The sequence below is a fragment of the Lampetra fluviatilis genome, chromosome 35 (genome assembly GCF_964198595.1).
Source record: "Lampetra fluviatilis chromosome 35, kcLamFluv1.1, whole genome shotgun sequence".
Taxonomy (NCBI): domain Eukaryota; kingdom Metazoa; phylum Chordata; class Hyperoartia; order Petromyzontiformes; family Petromyzontidae; genus Lampetra; species Lampetra fluviatilis.
In genome coordinates this window covers 2,736,116-2,757,009 of record NC_136309.1, presented here as the reverse complement: position 1 = coordinate 2,757,009, position 20,894 = coordinate 2,736,116, and the positions used below count along the sequence as shown (strand labels likewise).

General features: G+C 55.2%; 1 protein-coding gene across 3 annotated transcripts in view; it reads left to right on the top strand.

Moving 5' to 3' along the window:
* The window catches only part of TMEM94 (transmembrane protein 94), a 40,806-nt gene that overhangs the window by 10,550 nt on the left and 9,362 nt on the right, over nucleotides 1–20,894 (top strand). For 2 of the 3 annotated variants that reach the window (XM_078872715.1, XM_078872714.1), the window contains exons 6-24: nucleotides 473–684; nucleotides 1,174–1,325; nucleotides 2,333–2,435; nucleotides 3,181–3,267; nucleotides 4,021–4,137; nucleotides 5,265–5,321; nucleotides 8,033–8,137; nucleotides 8,852–9,163; nucleotides 10,225–10,518; nucleotides 10,773–11,157; nucleotides 11,937–12,116; nucleotides 13,498–13,600; nucleotides 14,281–14,579; nucleotides 15,191–15,372; nucleotides 16,377–16,515; nucleotides 16,662–16,765; nucleotides 18,056–18,155; nucleotides 19,574–19,682; nucleotides 20,222–20,414. In XM_078872715.1, coding sequence (XP_078728841.1) covers nucleotides 473–684; nucleotides 1,174–1,325; nucleotides 2,333–2,435; nucleotides 3,181–3,267; nucleotides 4,021–4,137; nucleotides 5,265–5,321; nucleotides 8,033–8,137; nucleotides 8,852–9,163; nucleotides 10,225–10,518; nucleotides 10,773–11,157; nucleotides 11,937–12,116; nucleotides 13,498–13,600; nucleotides 14,281–14,579; nucleotides 15,191–15,372; nucleotides 16,377–16,515; nucleotides 16,662–16,765; nucleotides 18,056–18,155; nucleotides 19,574–19,682; nucleotides 20,222–20,414 — 3,233 coding nt within the window. The remainder of the gene's footprint in view (nucleotides 1–472; nucleotides 685–1,173; nucleotides 1,326–2,332; nucleotides 2,436–3,180; nucleotides 3,268–4,020; nucleotides 4,138–5,264; nucleotides 5,322–8,032; nucleotides 8,138–8,851; nucleotides 9,164–10,224; nucleotides 10,519–10,772; nucleotides 11,158–11,936; nucleotides 12,117–13,497; nucleotides 13,601–14,280; nucleotides 14,580–15,190; nucleotides 15,373–16,376; nucleotides 16,516–16,661; nucleotides 16,766–18,055; nucleotides 18,156–19,573; nucleotides 19,683–20,221; nucleotides 20,415–20,894) is intronic. The other variant, XM_078872716.1, reaches the window with a different exon arrangement.

Genomic DNA, 20,894 nt, shown 5'->3' with positions numbered 1-20,894 from the left:
TCGCACGCTTGCTTGCTCATTTTCTCACGCGATTATGCACTAGCTCACACGTTCACTCACCCGTTCAGTGAATCTGTCACTAACTCGTTCCCTCACTTTCTCTCCTGCTCACCGTTTTTCTTCTTCACTCGTTCAGTCACATCCACATGGTAACATACTGTTTATAAACCGTGTGTATAATTGTTGGCGCCGCCATCTCCCTCTCTCCCCTCTCTCCGTTTTTCCCCTCTCTCCGTCTTTCCCCTCTCTCCATCTTTACCCTCTCTCCATCTTTACCTTCTCTCCCCTCTATCTCTGACCTCTCTCCGTCTCTGCCCTCTCTACGTCTCTCCCCTCTCTCTGTCTCTCCCCTCTTGCCCTCTGTCTATCTCTGCCCTCTCTCCGTCTCTTCCCGACTTTTCCCGCTCACCCCGCTTTCCCCTCTCTCCCCTCTATCCCCTCTCTCCCTTCTCTCCCATCCTCTCCTGCGTAGACACGCTGCGTGAGTGCGGCGATGGCCGCACGACCCCCTGGGAGAAGTTGGCCTACCCGGACCTGCTGATGCCGCACTCGAAAGCCATCGCACTGCAGTGGGCGTATCGCGACGGCGCGCTCATCAACCTCCCGCTCAGCCTCCTCGTCGAGGGCGACGTCATCTCGCTGCGGCCCGGCCAGGACGCCCCCGTGCACCTGCGCGGAATCAAGGCCAGCGCTTCTCTCTGTCTCAGTTAGCGACTAAAAAACACTTGGCGCGGTGTGTTTTACTACCGTCCGTGTAAGGATTCACTACAGCTCCCCCCCCCCACAGACCCCAGCGATTGGACGAATTGTAACGATTCAACGGTCGTGATTTGATTCCTCATCGTTAAATTTTTTTGTGTCTTTTTTGCGTAATTTCTCATTTGTTCTATCTCTGTACATTTACGTTCACTTCGTTAAACTAAATGTTCCCATGAGCATATAATTTGCACGACATTTTAACTAAATGTAAATATAAATGTTCCCGCTAACGATTTAACGCACATATCGTGAGCTGAAGAAGATATTTTAACCCTTTTCCATTCCAATGATGGATCGGAATTGGAAGAAAGATCTTGTGTCCACCGCATATATTCACCGCGTATTGACCGCGTATTCATCGCGTATTCACCGTGCGTCGCCGTGTGTCGCCGCGTGGTCTCCTCGTGCGAGCAGGACGAGGAGCACCTGCTGCTGGCGCCGGGCGACCTCTTCCTGCGGCCCTCGCCGTTGGCGTCGCCCGTGACCTGCGACCGCGGCCGCCCCCATGCGCCGCAGAAACCGCGGCAGTTCCGTGTGACGCGCACGCCCGTGCTGGAGAGTGTCAGGTGCGAGCGAGTGTGAGTGTGTGCGTGAGAGTGTCTGTGTGTGTAGTGGGGAGCGATAGTGTAGCGGTTAGCGCGCTGCGCTATGAACCTGGCGACACGGGTTCGATTCCTGCTCACGGCCAACACCGGTGACGATTATCTGAACCGGTCCTGGGCCTTCCCTAGGTCGACTCGGCCTCAAATGAGTACCTGGTTTGGTATGTAAACATCGTCACTAGGGAGACAAAAGCGGCCGGGCGTGGTGTTGGCCACCCACCCCCTCGTGTACCGTTCCGGCCTTCATAGGTGCTCGTTAACAGCACTTGCCCCAACAGTCTGTTAAGGCTACACTGGGGATCTTTGTCTTTGTAGCGGTTAGCACGCTGCACTACGAACCCAGTGACCCGAGTTCGATTCCTGCTCACGGCCAACACCAGTGACGATTATCTGAACCGGTCGACTTGGCATCAAACGATGTGCAAACAACACCACTGGGGAGACAGGTGGCGGGGCGTGGTGTTGGCCACCCACCCCCTCGTGTGCCCTGGTGGCATTCATAGGTGCTCGCTAATAGCACTTGCCCCTACAGTATGTTAAGGCTATAAGGGGAATCTCTGTCTATGTGTGCGAGTGTGTGAGTGTTCCATGTGATGCACATGCCCTTGCTGGAGCGCATTAAGCTCGACACACGGCATCTTGAGACACGGCCATCATACAGGGTACAGGGGATGCGAGATGCTGGTGATACAATTCGATTCGAAAAGAACAAAAATATGTTTTAATTGTGGTACATTGTAGGACCTTTAGTGTCTGCGTGGGGCCATGTGAGCCAGGGATATACTTAAAATACAATTCGCTAATATTGGATTCTCACACACATGATTCCATGCATGTATCGTGAGCGTAAGAATCAATTTCAGTCGATGCACTGTTTAATCGCTGCACCCGTTCCCCGCTCCCCCCAATTGTCAGTAACATTTTTTCGTGTTTTTTTTCTCATCTTCGTCGTTGTTGTTTGGTGTTGGCAGGAAGTGTCTGGAGGGTGGTACGGGCCGCCCCGTCAGCGTGCTGGACAACGAGTGCTTCGCCGCGCGCACGCTGCTCCACCGATTCGTCGTGCCCGCCACGCTGGTGCGACGCGCACGCAACCGCTCGCACGCACGCTCGCTCGCGCGCACGCTCGCACGCACGCGCAACCACGCGTGCGCAGCTGCACGCACAGCCGGTGGAAGACCGTGCACGCGACCACCAACGCAGCTGCAACAGGCGGCCGTGTTTTCCAAAGATGTTCCAGTAGGGCCGCGGGGTCAACGAGTTACATCAACAAACAATAATAAAAACACGATATAAGAGCAAGATAGAGAAAACGTAAGCAAGTCGCTCAAATAAACAAATATAAATAAAGTAGTGCTAATTGCACAAGTGCATACATTTCTGCTGATTTGTAAACACTGCAAGCTTGGGGCGAAGCAGATAAACGACAATGAATACAGTCCCAAACCACGCACAGTCCCTCGGTTACATTGCACATTAAGATGTAACTATCGATACACGGGTAAGATTCAATGTTACAAATCACATTGGCGAATGTGGCTGTTAATCCGATAAGCACGGTTGGCTACTTACGGTGCGAAATAAGTTCAACATACGTATGTTGAACGAATCTTCTGGCACTAACCTGGAGAAAACCCACCACGCGTACAAGGACTTCATAGCGCCACGCCTACAACACCTGGCAAGCCCCAGTGGTCACGTATCCGAGTGCTCACCAGGTTCCATCCTGCCTAGCTTCCGAGACCCAACGGTCAATTATCACGTATGTCCTAGCCCGGCCAATTAAAGCGATTGAATGATGTCCTCGCTTCCCTGTCCACAGCTTCTCCTGCTGGTCACCAACGCTCTGCGGTTTATCCTGAAGGCGCCCGGCATTGGAAGTCCTGTCTACACGTTCATACAACTGCAGGTACGCCCCGCAGCCCGTCGCCCTGTGGTTCTCAACCTAACTGCTATGGCGGTCCTCCCCCCAAATCAAGAGCACTGGCAGCCGCATCTTTTCCCCCTATTTGCCGTGAAGATTTTCTGACGGACGTTAAAAATCTATGTTGGGTGATATCTAAAAATAAACGAGAGCGGGAGAGAGGAGAGAGAGCACGATCGGAACAGGTGGAAAACCGGGACGTGCTGCTTCAGAAACGGTAATATTCACTGACCTGGCTACAAATAATAGCTCAACAAAGTGGCTTGTCACGTGCAAATTTCTAGCAGCCAAATAATCTAAATAATCTCAATGCACGTTCCTAAATGTGGAGAGGGAAAGACCGAAGGACCCGGAGCAAAAAAAATCCACGCGACCACGGGGAGAGACACGGAAACTTCAAAAGTACAGCAGGCGTCGCCGCCATCTCCGCTGTAAACCAATTTATTTATTTGTCTCTGATTGGTCAAAAAATATTGCTCGCCTTTCAACATTCCAGTATTTCGGAACACACCAAATCAATTTACATATCTGCCCACGTGACTGGCGCCGTCTGATGGTGGCGAAGGGTTATAGTTTAACAAAAATTATTATACCAGCACAAAATATCCCAAAATTAACTTAATTATCAATTGCCGCCATCTCCGCTGTAAACCGGCACGGTGGAGACTCGCCGTGCCCCGCCAATGTCGCACGCTCTGCCGCCCAGCTGCCTGTCGCTCTGCCCGGTTGCTCGTGCAGGTGAACGGCGTCCTCCCGCTGTTGCCGCTCATCTTCCCGGGGCTCTGGGTGCTGGTGAACGCGTACGGAGAGGCCAAGGTGCTCGCACAGTTCAGCAAGGCGCCCCCCACGCCCTTGGTACGTTTCGCGCCTTTGCACTCTCGCCGAGAAACCCACCCTGCTTTGTGTCTGGGGAGGAAGGGGGGAGGCTGGCTGGAGAGGGCTGAGCACACCCCCCCCATAGACCTCACCCCCCCCCCACCACCGTACTGTTAACTCAACCCCCGTTTCTAGATTTGTACAATCAACTCAGAAAATGTCGCTGCGATGTCTGACACCAGCGGCGATTTTTCTACGATGGTCCCCAACCTGGCGAACGCTCGCGAAAACCGCCTGCAGATCGTTTTAACGGCCGTCGCCGGGAGATCGGATCGAACTTCGCATCCGGTCACGTGCTGCTGCTAACCGTGTCCACTTTTTTAGCCGAATAAAGCAAAACACGCCGCTTATCACGTACTTGCGTCAGGCAAGACGGCGCACCACGAGCTTGTTAATTGCCGCTCCGCTGGATGTGGCTTTGTGGGGACCCCACGTTGCTCACGGACAGCTCTCCGTTAAACTAGCAACTTGCCCGTTATTGGTTTAACGCCGCCACTGATGAGACCGGTCCAGGGCAATGTGTCGTGATTATTTTTTTATTTTTTATTTTACTTAAATTTTTTTATGTTGTGGTAAACACGTAAGCCCGGTACAATGCGTCGATAGTTTCAGGATAGGGGGACTGAACAGGAGGGGAGGACTTTGGGGGTGGGAGGCTCGATGCCCCCAAAATGTGGGATCTTCCGTCCAGGAAGGTGGGGGGAGTGAGAGCTTTTATATATATGGAGGGGGGGGGGGGGAAGGTTGGGACCGGGAAGAGGTAACCGATATTCTAAGGGGAGAGCGGGTGCTGGGAGGGGGGAGGGGGGGTGGACTGCGTCGTGATTCTTGAGCAAACTCTGCTGGGTCACGCGTCAATGGTTTGTGAAAAGTCATTTTCTGAATTGAAAACTCATTCCTTTAGAACTGCTTTTTTGTGCTTAGTTTGTTGTCCTTCCCGTCGCATCTCCGATTTAGCGCGGTTGGCAACGTACGGTGCGAAAGAAGTTCAACATGCTTACACACGTCGTCACGCCCTCCCCGTCGATCTCTCCGTGACGTTTGTGATCGCCGCTGTGTAGTGCTTTTGCCTCGCCCTCTGACGCCTCCCTGTGTTTCGCTTGTAGCTCGCTAAATTCTCTGAGGACACTATAAGCAGCTACACTGAAGTGGTGTCCTCTAAGGTACACGTACCCCCGCGCCCCCCCCACCCCCTTCTGCTTGCATCGTCATCCTCTCCCCATGGAGCCACCTGCTTTGCCGTACCCCCCCCGCCCACCACCATCACACCCCCCGCCCTCATTTTAACCTTGTAGATGCATACCCTAAGCGGCATGACCCGGACCCTCCAACGTACATGGGAAGCTTCGTCAACGAGACGTAAAAGTTTTGACTCAAGATAATTGTGAGCGTCGTTGCGGAGACCATGAGTCTGGTTTATTATTAAAAGCGGGATGTGGAGAAGCCCAAGCAAAATTGCTACCAATTTATTTATTTGTGTTGTGATTCGTCAACAAATGTTGCTCACCTTTCAACATTCCAGTATTTCGGAACACACCAAATCAATTTACATATCTGCCCACGTGACTGGCACCGTCTGATGGTGGCGAAGGGTTATAGTTAAAATAAATTATTATACCAGCACAAAATAACCCAAAATTTACTTAATTATCAATCGTGATAGCCTCCGTATCGAATCGTTTCACAAAACTGTCATCCAATGCTGCAGTGACAGATTTAAAAGCACGGCGGTCGTGCCACTGAAACTCTCGCTGTGCCCTCGACGGTGACTGCGCAGAGCGGCGTTGCGAGTTACGTCCTTTGGATTGCATTTTCCATTCGGCGCAAGCAGCAATGTCACTCTTCACGGGATGGCACTCGTCCGTGTGCCCTTGTAAATGCTCGCAGCCGTTTCAGTTTCACCTTGGCGATCCGCGCGCGGAATTTTCTGCGCCCACCGCAACGAGCCCGCGGTGGCGATAATTTAAATGTTCGCGCGAAACCGAGGGAGGCATTCTTCCGATTGATCAGTCAAAATCTTTTATTTAGACTGGAATAATCCGATGAGCTACGAAGCATCTTATTCACAGATGTCCGGATCGATGAATCGGTTGTGCGGCCTAGCGAGATGGGTCTAATCGGCGTAAGCGGCCGTTCCGCTGCCCGGCTCGGCGAAGCTACGCCGCGGGCAGTCGGTGCGCGACGCTCATCGCCGAACGGCAATTTCCGACGACGATGCCGGCATGAACCGGTGCTCTCACGTGCTCCGTTTTTCCCCCTGCGCTCATTCATTTCGTCATATTTAAAAAAGTAATAATTAACATTTCGATTGAAAGCTTCTTTCGTGACTGCAGCGATTCATCTTCTTGGTTCTTTCGGTAAAGTCACGTAGAAGGGAAATAATAAAAGAATAAAAATGAAACATAATAAAATAATTCTCACGACGTTTCGGCCACAACGCATGCAGCCGTCCTCAGGTGAAGAACAGGTCTGTCGGGAACACAGCGTCTGAACATTCAGAATTATTTTATTATGTTTAATTTTTATTATTTTACTATTTCCCTTCTACGTGACTTTACCGAAAGAACCAAGAAGAATAATTAACATTTTTAGCTCTTTCGTATGCGCATGTACATGTGTGTGTGTTTTGCTCCATGCATGCATGTTGTTTTACTTCAGTTGCTGATGAGTGTTTCTTTTTGTTTTAACCTCTTCAAAACTCCTCGTTCCCGTCATCCTTCCCACTGCCTTGTTCAATTGTGCAATGGGCAATGTCGCCGTAACGGAATTACAACCGGAAAACTCTTTTAAACTTTTTTATTTTATTTTACCAGATAACGCCCACTGAGCTATATACCTGAATTTCAGAAGCGACCTGGCCACAAAAGATAGCGCAATCAAGTGGCTTTGTCATGTGGATATCCATATTAGGACCCGGAGAAAATTCCACGCGACCACGATGGAGACAGAGAACGTGCCAAATTAACAGGCGTCAGGGGTCGGGATGGAATCCACGAGCTCCTGTCAATGCCAGGCGAGGTAGTCAACATCTCGCTACCACAGCGCCCCTGATAAGTCGCGCTATGTAACGTTCAAAGCATCATTGGCGCTTTGATAGCTTGGGACTGTTTGGCGCGATGCATGAAACCGCCTCGTTCATCGGCGGTGCCAGTACGCGCATGCTGATGCAACTCCGTTACCGCCGATTTCCCCACTGGCATCGCACCAGGCGAACGTTTCGGGCCAGGGGTTTATCGACGCATCGGTTCAATGATTTAACGTCGATTCTTAAAGCTCGCCACATACAGAAACGTGCCTCGAAAACGCGCGTACAGGAGTTGATGCATTTTCTGTTCCTGAAAATTATACACAAGCTTGCGCGACAAATGGGGCGGATATGATGAGAAACAATACAAACGAAACGGCGGAAATGAGACAATGCCTGAAACGTTAACCTATTGACTCGGACTTTTTATTCAATACCTGGTGTAAAAGCATCGCCTCTGGGGAGACAAAGGCAGCTGGGGGGACCCCCACCCTCTTGTGCACCGTGCTAACAGCGACTCGCCTCTGCCCACGGTCTGCGGTACAGTGGCGCGGTTGGCATGGGCGCTGGTGCAGGTCATGAAATGGGGCATCCTGTCCTGATTTATCTGCCTGTTCATTAGCCTGGCACGTGGAGGGGGGGCACCTCCGGGCGCACGGTTCCCCCGACGCACTTGCACGGCCCGTGCACTCGATAGCCACACCGCCGTGTGAATCGTTACATGGTAATCCGTGTGGTTCTGCCGGTGATCGCGTGCGTTACCCCGCTCGCTCGCTCCTCCACCCTGGTGCCTGAGTTCGTGCCTCCCCCCCCCCCACCTCCCTGTCTGCACCACCCCCCCCCCCACAGGAAATGTGCTTGTGCGAGTGGAGCCATTTCATCCGCGTCCTCCGCGGACGCTCGCCGGCGCTGTGCCAGACCGGCAGCCTCCTGCACAACCTGGGCTCCGTCACGGTGCGTTGGCGTGCGTGCGTGCGTGTGTGTGTGTCCGTGTGTGTGCCTGTCCGTTTTGTTCTTTGTCCGTCTATTTTGTCGCTCATTCGTATAATCTCTGTCCTGTGGCCTTTTGTGTACGTCGGTGTGTCTGTCAACTCTCCAGTATGTCGATCGGTCTGTTTGTGTCATGGGGAGCGATAGTGTAGCGGTTAGCGCGCTGCACTATGAACCCGGTGACCCGAGTTCCATTCCCGCTCAAAGCTAACACCAGTGACAACTATCCGAACAGGTTCTGGGCCTCCTTTAGGTCGACTCAGGCCTGAAATTAGTGCCTGGTGCGGTGTGTAAACATCCTGTCCACTCACCCCCTCGTGTGCTGTGCCGGCCTTCATAGGTGCTGCTCGCTTACAGCACTTGCCCCTACAGTCTGTGAAGGCTATACGGGGGATCATTGTCTGTCTGACTGTTCAGCTGTTCATCTATTGCTGCTGTTGTTGCTGCTGCTGTTGCTGCTACTTTTGCTGCTACTGCCGCTGCTGCTGTTGCTGCTGTTGCCGCCGCCGCCACCGCCGCTTCCACTGCTGCTGCCATTCCTGCTGCTGCCACTGCATCTGCTGCTGCTGCTCCTGCTGCTCCTGCTGCTGCTGCTGCTGCTGCTGCTCCTGCTGCCACTGCTGCTGCCACTGCATCTGCTGCTGCTTCTGCTGCTGCTGCCACTTTCTGGCCGCGCAGGTGCTGTGCTGCGTGGACAAGCAGGGCGTCCTCTCCTGGGCAAACCCCAGCCCCGAGAAGGTGGTGTTCTTCAGCAGCCAGCCCGGCCCAGAGCCCGGCTACGACGACGACGACGACGACGACGGAGAAGGAAAGGACGACGAAGATGAAGACGAAGAAATGGGAGAGGAGGAGCGCGGGGACGAGGTGGACGAGGTGGACGAGGTTGAGGAGGTGGACGAGGTGGCGGACGCCCGGAGGAGGAAGGCGGGCAGAACGGCGGTGTCGGGGTCGTCGAGCGCCGTGCGGCTCCTGGAGGCCGAGTGGGCTGAGGTGAGGGGAGCACGGTGCGACCCGCGGTCGCGCCGGTCAGCGCGTCTGTGTGTTGGTGAAGGGGAGTGGGGGTTGGGGGTGGTGCGTACGGACATCGCTTACCGCTGGTGTGAAACAGCCGTGGACGTGAGAATGGAACTCGTGTTGCCTGGGCTTTCGTCGCGCAGTGTGCGAATCGCTGCACCACCGTTCCACCGAGTGTGTTCTTATGTTGAGCTTATCGGAAAGAAGAGCGTTCCTGACGGCCGCAGAAACGCATCTGAGAGTGCGCGATGCAGTGACCGTCTTGGTTCGATGATTGAGCCAAAAGCCGCTGCTGTGAGGATGACCGGAGTTCGCGTGATGGTTTATGCTCCCTGACGAGATCAGCAAGGTATTGTGGTTCTTTTGTGACAAGCACTTTGTGTGTAAATGAGTCCGACCATTTCATGTGTTCGTGGAACCAGTGCTATAAAGCTGTATACGAATTGCTTCCGTAGCCTTCCGCCATAATTCTGATATCACGTGCGCATAACTCGGGAGCCTCAAACAACATAAGTGTAATAAGAGCTTATGTCCGGCTCACATGGTGATCGGCTCTGCCGGTCCTGCTTTAGAGCCAATGGGGGGAGAGCCTGGGAGCATGGCCCTGGCGTGATCGAGGGGTGCCAGCTAGGGTGATTGGTTCTGCTGGTTTTGACCTCAGCCAATGGGAAGACAAGTCAGGGGCGTGGTCCCGGGAGTTGATGGGGAATCTAGAAGATTCGGCGCAGGCTACCAAGGATTGGCTGGAGCGTACCACGTGACCCAGGCATTAAATAGGGGGAGAGATGAACGACACGTGGTGAGACGAAGAACGAAGGAAGAGAGGGGCCACGCGCGAGCGGGGCCCCGAGTGCCACGTGGCGGTGCGTCTCTTGTGGTCTGTTTGCCCACTTCCCGTTGCCTGCCAGCAGCGGGGAGTACTTGTGAACTGGAATAAATAAAAGGACCGATTCCACAAGTCGTCTCCAAGAGTATTATTACATAAGCAACATACGGGTGTCGTTCTGACGTTCCATTCCCCTCCCCTCCCTGAGCAGTTACGCGAGACGCAGTCCCTCCTCCCGCCGAGCGCCGACATCGAGCGCGGCCCGGACCAACCTCCCCGCCCGCTCGAAGGAGGTCGAAGGTCATGTGCCGCCCCTAGTGCCGCCGCCGCCACCAGCGGTGCCAACGCCGCCACCTTCGCCGTCGGCTCGAGCCCTCGGTGCTGCCCGCCAGCGACCCCCGGGGCCAAACCGGCGGGGGCGTCCGTCGTCAGCTTCTGCCAGTGCGTGGAGGGCGGCGCCGGCGAGCCGGAGAAGGAGCGGCGCAGGGACGGCCTAGAGGTGGAGGTGAGAGTGGGGTCACCTCTGGGAGGTGGTGGGGGGGGTGGCAGTGGCGGTGGTGAAGTATGGTCAAAGATTTCCATTCCGAACACGACGTTGAGAGGCCTTCCATTTCTTTCGAACTGATTGATGTGTTTAGTTTTCTGTCCTTCCCTCGCACCTCCGATTAGTACGGTTTGCTACGTACGGTGCGAAAGAAGCTCAACACGCATACAGACATGCAACTTCTAAAGCGTGGCCGCTCCCCCCCCGGGCCACAGGCCATCGCCGAGCTGGCGGAAGAAGAGGAGGAGGAGGAAGCGGCGACGGCGACGGGGGCGGAACGCCATGGCGACGACGGGGACGACGTGGACGGGGAGACGGACGACTTCGTGTGCGACTACCGCCTGGAGGTGCTGAGCCTGTCGCAGGACCAGCAGAACCCGGCGAGCGTCCAGTTCGACGACGCACGCTGGCCGCTGCACGCCACCTCGCTCAAGCCGCTGGGCCTCAACGTGCTGCTCACGGCGTGCAATGCGCCGCTCGCCCCGCGCACACTGCGCCTGTGCGACCACCTGGCGCAGGCGGCTCGCGCCGGCAGGGCCGCCTCGTCCTGCCTGCCCACGCGGCCGCCCTGGGGGCTCTGCGAGCTGCCTCGCATCATAGGTTCGACTCCGCGATAGGGGTCGGGGAGGGGAGGCGGCCGGGGTGATGTTGTGGGTTGGGTTGCGGGGTTGGGGGGGTCTGTGATTGGAGGCTTGCGTTGTGTCTTCTTTATGTTTTCGTGATATTTCAATAGGAGTCCAGCATAGAGCACAAACCGCGACTAGGGAGCGGGTACAGAAACTCTGCAGAACTTGGTCTCGAACGCTGTGCCCCTGAGTTTAAAGAAGGGGGGTGGGGAGAGTGGGCTCGCTGCTCTTGCGGTGTGTCTTGATTTGCTGGTGTTGGATTTGGGTGCAGTACGAATGATTGGGCGGGTGGGATTGGTGAGAGTATGAATGAGTGGCTGAGTGGATTGATGAGTGTATTAAGACTAAAGGAAATATAGAGTGCATGAACGAGTTAGTCAACAAGAATATTGGTGGTTGAATGAAGGAGTAAAGGAGGAAGTTAATGAGTGTATTAATAACAGAGTGCGAGTGACCGAGTGGCTGAATGGAAGATGGCATTAAAGACCGAATGAATGATGGAAGAAGCGGCTGTTTGAGCGATGCAGCGAACTGGCGAGTGAATGAACGATCGGCGTGCCGGATGCGCGACTTTGTCAACGAATCAGCGGCCGATCAAAACTTAACTCATTATCGAATGACCATGCGAACGAACCAACCAACCAACGAGCGGCTGAACGTAAGGTCGCGCTCGACGACCGAGCTTGAATGTGGACGGAGCCGCGCGGGCGGGCAGGCAGGTGGCTGAGCGTGTTTTTTGTGTCCGCGTCGCAGGCTTCACGCCCGGAGCCAAGGACGTGTTCTCGGTCGAGAGCTACCTGGCGCTCTTCCAGCTGCCGAGCGGCGAGCACCTCCCCTCGGGGCGCGACCGCGCGCGCCGCCTCTCCGCCGTCGTCAAGCGGCGCCTCCCGATCGGACACCTCGTCTCTCTCCTCGTCAAGGACCTCAATTCTGGTGAGAGGAACCGGCGGGCGGGAGCGGGGAAGGGCAGGGTGCGATGGGAGGGGGCGGGGAGGATGGGCAGAAGGGATTGGAGGCGTTTGCGGTGTGGCTTGATTTGTTGCCGTTGGATTGCAGATGCGCTTCTGCGGCCGTCTGGAACGCTCTTCCTTCCGATATTTGGAAGCCACTGGGAGCTATGCACTTTTAAATAATCATCAAGATTGACAAACGAATTTCTGTAGGACTGCTTTTTAAGTTTAGTTGTCCTTCCCCTGCACCTCCGATGAGCACGTTTGACTACGTACAGTGCGAAAGAAGTTCAACACGCATTTGGTATGAATTATTGGGTGGGTGGGATTGGTGACAGTATTAATGGCTAAATGAATGAGTGGATGAGTGAGTGTGTGAATACCGAAGGAGTTTCATAGTGCATGAATGAGTGGATGAGTAAATCGCCCAACAGTGTCCTGATGTGTTCTCTTACACAATCTTGTCTCAAAAGTCTGAACGCTGTCGCACACTCCCACAGTGGCCGACTGTCTCACGGACTCTTCCACCATGTTTCACTGTCACGCACTGTGGCCCCCTCTCAGCACCGTGTCACGTGCTCCACGCAAAGCCTCCCTGTCTCACACTGCGCTCTGCCTTCTCCCAAAGTCTCCCACCACCTCCCACCATCTATCGCCATCTCGCGACATCTTCAAATATCTCCCAGCACAGTCTCGCACAGCAACCCATATTCTTAGGTTTTTTCGGTAAAGTCACGTAGGTAAAACATTAAAATTAATAAAAGTAAAATAAAAAATAAAAATCACGACGTTTCGGAGGCAACACAAGCTTCCGTCTTCAGGTCTTCAGGTGGAACCATCACAGCCAGGACAGCTGTATCAAGTACAGCTGTCGTGGCTGTGACGGTTCCACCTGAAGACGGAAGCTTGTGTTGCCTCCGAAACGTCGTGATTTTTATTTTATTTTACTTTTATTAATTTTAATGTTTTACCTACGTGACTTTACCGAAAAAACCTAAGAATATGAATCCTTGCAGTCACGAAAGCTTCAAATCTACAGCAACCTATCTTCTGCTGCTCCACTGCACCAGACAAAACTATTTTTTTTTATCTTACCCGGTAAGGCCTGCTGAGCCATATAGCCTTTTTGCGACGCGACCTGACCACAAATAATAGCGCAACGAAGTGGCTTATCGTGTGTACGTTTATTGAAGCCAAATCCCCTGAGCAGCGGCGGTTGCGCGTTATTATTGTCGGCCCCGTACTTTGGCCCATCTTTCATCGCAGTCGGCGAAATTTCACTTCCGGGAAAAAACGAAAACTCGAAATCCCCGCCGTGGTTTTTATAACTCGAAACGATTGTCCCACCATCTCGGCACCCACAGGAGACCTGCAGCTGCTGTCCCACGGCACGGCCGACGTGGTGCTGGATGCCTGCACGGACTTCTGGGATGGGTTCGACATCTACCCGCTGTCTGCCTCCGACAGGTGACGTCCCTCCTGTGCTCCTGCCGTCTCCTGCGCTCGCGAACACGCAAAGACAGAGATCCCCCTTATAGCCTTAACAGACTGTTTGGGCAAGTACTGTTTGTGAGTAGCACCTGTGAAGGCTGGCACGGCACGCACGGAGGGGTGGGGGGGGTGACCCAACACCAACACCACCACCACCACCACCACGCCCGGTTGCCTTCATCTCCCCAGCGGCAGTGTTTACTCACTACACGAGGTACTCATTTCAGGCAAACAAACACGAAAGACACAGACATGCGGTCACAATCACACACAGCCTTGTTGTGACAATCACACACGCACAGGCTTGCGGCGAGGATTGTGATGAGGTTTAGTTGGCACCAGACCAGAATTTGTGTGGATTGGCTATGTAGAAGTGCGTGGGGCTTGTTGCTCACCATGTGCCCTGGTTGAGCCTCACAAATATTTATTAGCCCTATCTTATACTTGGGCACGTGCGTGTGTTCTCCGTTTGGCGTGCGTGTGTTCGTTGGGTGTGTGTGCGTGTTTGTGTGTCTGCTGTTTGGTGTGCATGCGTGTGTGTCTGCTGTTTGGTGTGCGTTGTGCGTGCATGTGTGCGTTGTGCGTGCGTGTGTTCACCGTTTGCCGTGTGTGTTGGGTGTCGCGCGCTCGACACGCTTACCCGCGTCCGCGCACAGGAAGAAAGTCCTCGACTTTTACCAGCGCACCTGCCTCTCGGGATACTGCGTCGCCTTCGCCTACAAGCCCATGCACGGGCCGCTCGCGCCCGAGCTGGACAGGCGCTGCGTCGAGCTTCCCCCGGGTCACGACCCCTTCGGGGCCATCGCGGCCTCCGCCAACGCCGCCACCGCCATGGCCGCCCTCTCGGCCCCCGGCGGGCCGGCCGAGAACCTGGGGGGCAGTCGCCACGCCGACACCCCCGGCCACACGCCCGTCAAGACGAGCGGCGCTCGCAAGAACAGCTGGAGCTCGGACGGTGAGACCCTCGGCTCACTTTTATGACACGCTTTCCAACTCGGGGTGCGACCGTGGTGAGATGTTAACTAGCTCGCCTGGTATGCAGGAGGTCGTGGGTCCAACCCTTACGATGCCTGTATGTTTTGAGTTGGCATGTTCTCCCCGTGGTAACATGGATTTTTCTCCAGATCCTAGAAACATGATTTGAGGTTATTTGGCTGCTATAAATGTCCACATAAGCCACTTCGTTGGGCTATAATTTATGGCCAGGTCACTTCTAACTCAGTGGGCCTTACCTGCTCAAATTAAATAGTTTATTCGTCTAAATCGTTAATGCATTTGCCCTGTCTGCCTGCAACGGGGGAGTTACGGTAACGACCGTGAGGACGATGCTGTTCGCGACTTACCATCTAGAATAACTGACCACATTGATTAAACGGTTTTCCTAAACTCGGCAGAGAAATGTATTTATTTATTGCCTCTACTGATTAACTTTTATTCTAGTTTTTCTTCCGGTACGTGTATATCATCGGAACGGCAAAGGGTTAAAGAGTCTTTGGACGCCAGGTGAATCCACGTCTTGTCGTTACCGTGTTGTCGCCACCGTCGCCGCTCGCTGGCGCGCGGCAGAGGGCATAGGCGAGGGCGCGGAGAGAGGCGAGGGCGTGCAGGCGCTGTCGGGGCAGATCTTCATGGGGCTCGTGTCGGCGCAGTACCAGGCGCGCCTCGACATCGTGCGCCTCATCGACGGCCTGGACAGCGCCTGCATCCGCTTCGTCTACTTCTCCATGGAGGACGAGCTCCGCAGCAAGGTCCGCAGCGCTGGCGCTGAGGCAGCCGCAGCAGCAGCAGCAGCAGCAGCAGCAGTAGCTGCAGCAGGAGCTGCAGCAGCTGCAGCAGCAGCTGCAGCAGCTGCAGCTGCAGCAGTATCTGCAGCAGCAGCGGCAGCTGCCGAAGCAGCGGCAGCTGCAGCAGAAGCAGCGGCAGCTGCAGCAGAAGCAGCGGCAGCTGCAGCAGCAGCGGCAGCTGCAGCAGAAGCGGCAGCAGCTGCAGCAGAAGCGGCAGCAGCTGCAGCAGCAGCAGCAGCTACAGCAGCAGCGGCAGCTGCAGCAGAAGCAGCGGCAGCTGCAGCAGCAGCAGAAGCAGCAGCAGCTGCAGCAGAAGCGACGGCCACAACACTGATGACACTGATTCCAGCCTGAGTAGTAACACCAGCTGCAGCATTAACGCATAAGAGGTTTTTTTGGGTTAGATCGCGTAAATATGAATGTGTCGTTAAACCCGCCACCACCCGACACCGCCGATTAGTAAGCTTTGTCATGCACCGGTGTGTTGTACTAGTAACGAATTGGCATGTTCTGTTTACGTGACAAACCTTACTAATTGGTTAAGCATGGGAGATGGAGTGGCAAAATCGGCTCGTATGTAGGAGCTGGCTAGATGACAACGTGGCGGAATTGCGGGAGATGGCGGTGGGGTGGGGAGGCTATCATCCAGTGGTGTGCCGACCGTGGATGATGTTGATGATGACCACTACTTACTCATTACATTGCGCAATTTCAGATGCGCTTCTGCAGCCGTCTGGAATGCTCTTCTTTCCGATATTAGGAAGCCACTGGAGCTACGCACTTTTAAATCATCTAGATTGAAAACTTCTTTGTTTTTTGTGTTTCGTTTGTTGTTTTTCCCCCCGCACCTGCGATTAGCACAGTCGGCTACATGCATACCTACGCACTCAGCCTTGACAAATACTGCGGGTGTTGGACTGCGGTGAACGAGGCCGTCAGTGCGTGTGCGTGTGCACGTGCGAGTGCAGGTGTTTGCGGAGAAGATGGGCCTGGAGTCGGGCTGGAATTGCCACATCTCGCTGCAGTCCAGCGGCTACGACCTGGGCACGGACGCCCCCCCGCACAGCCCCAGCCAGGCCAGCTCGCTGCACGACCATGCTCAGCAAGGTGATGCCGCCGCCACCGCGCCCGCCATCGCCTCCCTCTACCCCCCCGCCCCCCCGCCACCCCTACCCACCTCGCCGCTGCTCACCCCGGGAAATCGTGCGATGGCGACATTGACCCCTGACCCGTGACCCCGTGCGGATGCGCAGAAAGGGAGGTGCAGATGTTGTTGGAGGAGGAGACGCACTCGGACGTCGTGAGCTACCCTCCCACGGACAGCGACGCGCCCAGCATCCTCGAGTACTCCAACCGGGTCCGCCATGCACGCACAAAGACAAAGATCCCCCGTATAGCCTTCATAGACTGTTGGGGCAAGTGCTGTTAGTAACCACCTATGAAGGCCGGCACGGCACATCAGGGGGTGGGTGGCCAACACCATGCTCCCTTGTGTGCCGTGCCGGCCCAGTGGTGATGTTTAAACACTGCACTAGGTACTCATTTGAGTTCATCGACCTAGGGGAGGAAGCCCAGGACCGGTTTGGATAATCGTCACTGGTGTTGGCCGTGAGCGGAAATCGAACTCGGGCTGCCGGATTCGTAGCGCAGCGCGCGATTTGCTACATTACTGCTCCCTATGCATGCAAATGCGCGCACGCACACAAAGACAAAGATCCCCCCTATATCTTCTTGGTTCTTTCGGTAAAGTCACGTAGAAGGGAAGTAATAAAATAATAAAAATAAAACATAATAAAACAATTCTCACGACGTTTCGGCCACAACGCAAGCAGCCTGAGGACGGCTGCTTGCGTTGTGGCCGAAACGTCGTGAGAATTGTTTTATTATGTTTTATTTTTATTATTTTATTACTTCCCTTCTACGTGACTTTACCGAAAGAACCAAGAAGATGAATCCCTGCAGTCACGAAAGCTTTAAATCGAAATCCCCCCTATAGCCTGAACAGATTGTTGGGACAGGTGCTGTTGGCCTATGCTCGTGTACTCACATACACACACTCTCACACAGTTCCACATCTAACACACGTGCAACAATAGCATATATTTGAAACTAAGTGGCGGTGACGTCACTAGACTATTGTGTCAGGCTAGGTGCTCATACAGGCCACTTAAAGGCTTGCTGACAGGAGGTCATCAGACAGACCCAGGTGTAATAGGGCCACTGGCTGAGATGACAAGCAGATGCACACCATCTGTTCTCCCTACTGTGCCAACTTACTGCGTTTTATCCGCCCATTCTGAGCGTCGCTCCTCTGCCCTCTGTTGTTGCTGAAGTGCGGCTGCCTCCAACTTCCCAAAAGCATCCTTCACGAGCCTCAGCCACATATCGATACCTCAGCAAGTCCAGTCGGCTTCAAACAATGCGATACCACGCGAGTCCATCTGCTCTGTAGCCGATACGCCCATTTAGCTCTGTCTGGCCAAACAGAATTCGGCAACCAACGGAAAGTCCTTGACCCAGACGGTCGACCGCGCAACAGCCGTAGGATCTAGCAGCAGGAAGTCACGGTGGAGTGTGGTGACATCAGCAGCATTGGCCCTGATGACCTCTTGACCTTGACCTGCGTTCTTGATCTCGTTTGGCGCAGGCGAAACTTCCCCGCGGCATCGAGAACGTGCGGCCACACCTGGAGAACATCGACAACGTCCCGCTCCTCGTGCCACTCTTCACGGACTGCACGCCCGACAGTGAGACACAGAGACAGTGAGACACAGAGACAGTGAGACACAGAGACAGTGAGACACAGAGACAGTGAGACACAGAGACAGTGAGACACAGAGACAGTGAGACACAGAGACAGTGAGACACAGAGACAGTGAGACACAGAGACAGTGAGACACAGAGACAGTGAGACACAGAGACAGTGAGACACAGAGACAGTGAGACACTGACACGTGGCGCTGAGCTGGTGCTCACCCCTAGCCCGACAGTGAGACACTGACACGTGGTCCTGAGCTGGTACTCACCCCTAGCCCGACAGTGAGACACTGACACGTGGCTCTGAGCTGGTGCTCACCCCTAGCCCGACAGTGAGACACTGACACGTGGCTCTGAGCTGGTGCTCACCCCTAGCCCGACAGTGAGACACTGACACGTGGCGCTGAGCTGGTGCTCACCCCTAGCCCGACAGTGAGACACTGACACGTGGTCCTGAGCTGGTACTCACCCCTAGCCCGACAGTGAGACACTGAGACGTGGTCCTGAGCTGGTACTCACCCCTAGCCCGACAGTGAGACACTTGACACGTGGCCCTGAGCTGGTGCTCACCCCTAGCCCGACAGTGAGACACTGACACGTGGTCCTGAGCTGGTACTCACCCCTAGCCCGACAGTGAGACACTGACACGTGGCTCTGAGCTGGTGCTCACCCCTAGCCCGACAGTGAGACACTGACACGTGGCTCTGAGCTGGTGCTCACCCCTAGCCCGACAGTGAGACACTGACACGTGGCGCTGAGCTGGTGCTCACCCCTAGCCCGACAGTGAGACACTGACACGTGGTCCTGAGCTGGTACTCACCCCTAGCCCGACAGTGAGACACTGAGACGTGGTCCTGAGCTGGTACTCACCCCTAGCCCGACAGTGAGACACTTGACACGTGGCCCTGAGCTGGTGCTCACCCCTAGCCCGACAGTGAGACACTGACACGTGGCTCTGAGCTGGTGCTCACCCCTAGCCCGACAGTGAGACACTGACACGTGGCTCTGAGCTGGTGCTCACCCCTAGCCCGACAGTGAGACACTGACACGTGGCTCTGAGCTGGTACTCACCCCTAGCCCGACAGTGAGACACTGACACGTGGCTCTGAGCTGGTGCTCACCCCTAGCCCGACAGTGAGACACTGACACGTGGCTCTGAGCTGGTACTCACCCCTAGCCTGACAGTGAGACACTTGAGACGTGGCCTTGAGCTGGCCCTAGTGTGCAAACATCGCCACTAGGGAGATAAAGGCAGCCAGGCGTGGGACTGGCCACCCACCCCCTCTGCGTGCCATGCCGGCCTTCATAGCTGCTCGCTAACAGCACTTGCTCCCACAGTCTGTTGAAGGCCACACGGGAGTAGACGTTCATTGTTTGTGTGTGTGTTTTTCCACGCGCGCGTCTCCAGCGATGTGCGAGATGGTGGCGGTGATGCAGGAGCACGGCGAGGTCGTCTGCTGCCTCGGGAGCTCCGCCAACGTTCGCAACGGTCGCGTGTTCCTGCAGAGCAACGTCAGGTGGGCACGCGCGCCCACACGCGCACACGCTCACCCTTGCACATACACGCACACCTTTGTATATACACACACACACGCTCATGCATGCGCACACATGCTTATGCATACGTGTCGTGAGTCCAACTGAGTCGCAGACGTTATTCTTTAGAGGCAACACATTTATTATATCAACACGTAATACACAAAGGGGTAACAGGTACAGCCTAGGGTGGTGACCACCCAGCTAACTACACGATACGTAGGAGATACAGCTACGAAGGGTCGGACCCTCACTCGGGTCCCGGCCACGTGTTGATGCCTCGTGGGACGTGGAGCTTTCAGCTTGTAGATGATCGTCACTGGTGATGGCCGTGAAAGGAAATCAAACTCGGGTCGCCGGGTTCGTAGCGCAGTGCGCTAACCGCTGCACTACCGCTCCCCACTGCGGACACACACACACACATGCGCACTTACGCTCGGCGCACCTGAGAACAATACAAAACCACCCGAACCGCGCCGCTTAACCCTGCACGCCGGCGTCGGCGGTGTCGTCGGCGCAGCATCGCGGTGGACCCTCTGTACCCGTCACGGTGCACGTGGGAGCGGTTCGGCTTCGCGCCGAGCGGCATGCCGGCCGACACGGAGGCGCAGGGCGGGGGGCCGCTGCGCCTGTCGGGGCAGCTCAACGGGCTGCCCTGCTCCGTGGCCTTCCACCACGAGGAGAACCTCAGCATCATCAAGCTCATCAAGCAGGCGAGAGGACCAGACGCACGCATACACATGTCGTACAAAGACCAAGATCCCCCGTGTAGCCTTAACAGAATGTCGGGGCAAGTGATGTTAGCGAGCACCCATTAAAGCCGGCAAGGCACACGAGGGGGGTGGGTGGCTAGCACCACGCCCGGCCGCATTTGTCTGACTAGGGGCGATGTTTACACACCGCACCAGGTACTCATTTAATGCTGAGTCGACCTAGCGTAGGTTCAAGACTGGTCCAGATAATCGTCACTGGTGTTGGTGGCCGCGAGCGAGAATCGAACTTGGGTTTGCCCGGTTTATAGCGCAGCACGCTCACCGCCGCGCCACCGCTCCCCACACACGCACTCACGTGCATGAACGTACAAGAATTCACCAAAGACAAACCTCCCACGAACCGTGAACTTTCGCAACGCAGCTACCGCTGGGCCACGCCACCGCACCCACCTTGGCATATTCGTCTCGAACTCTGTGGCC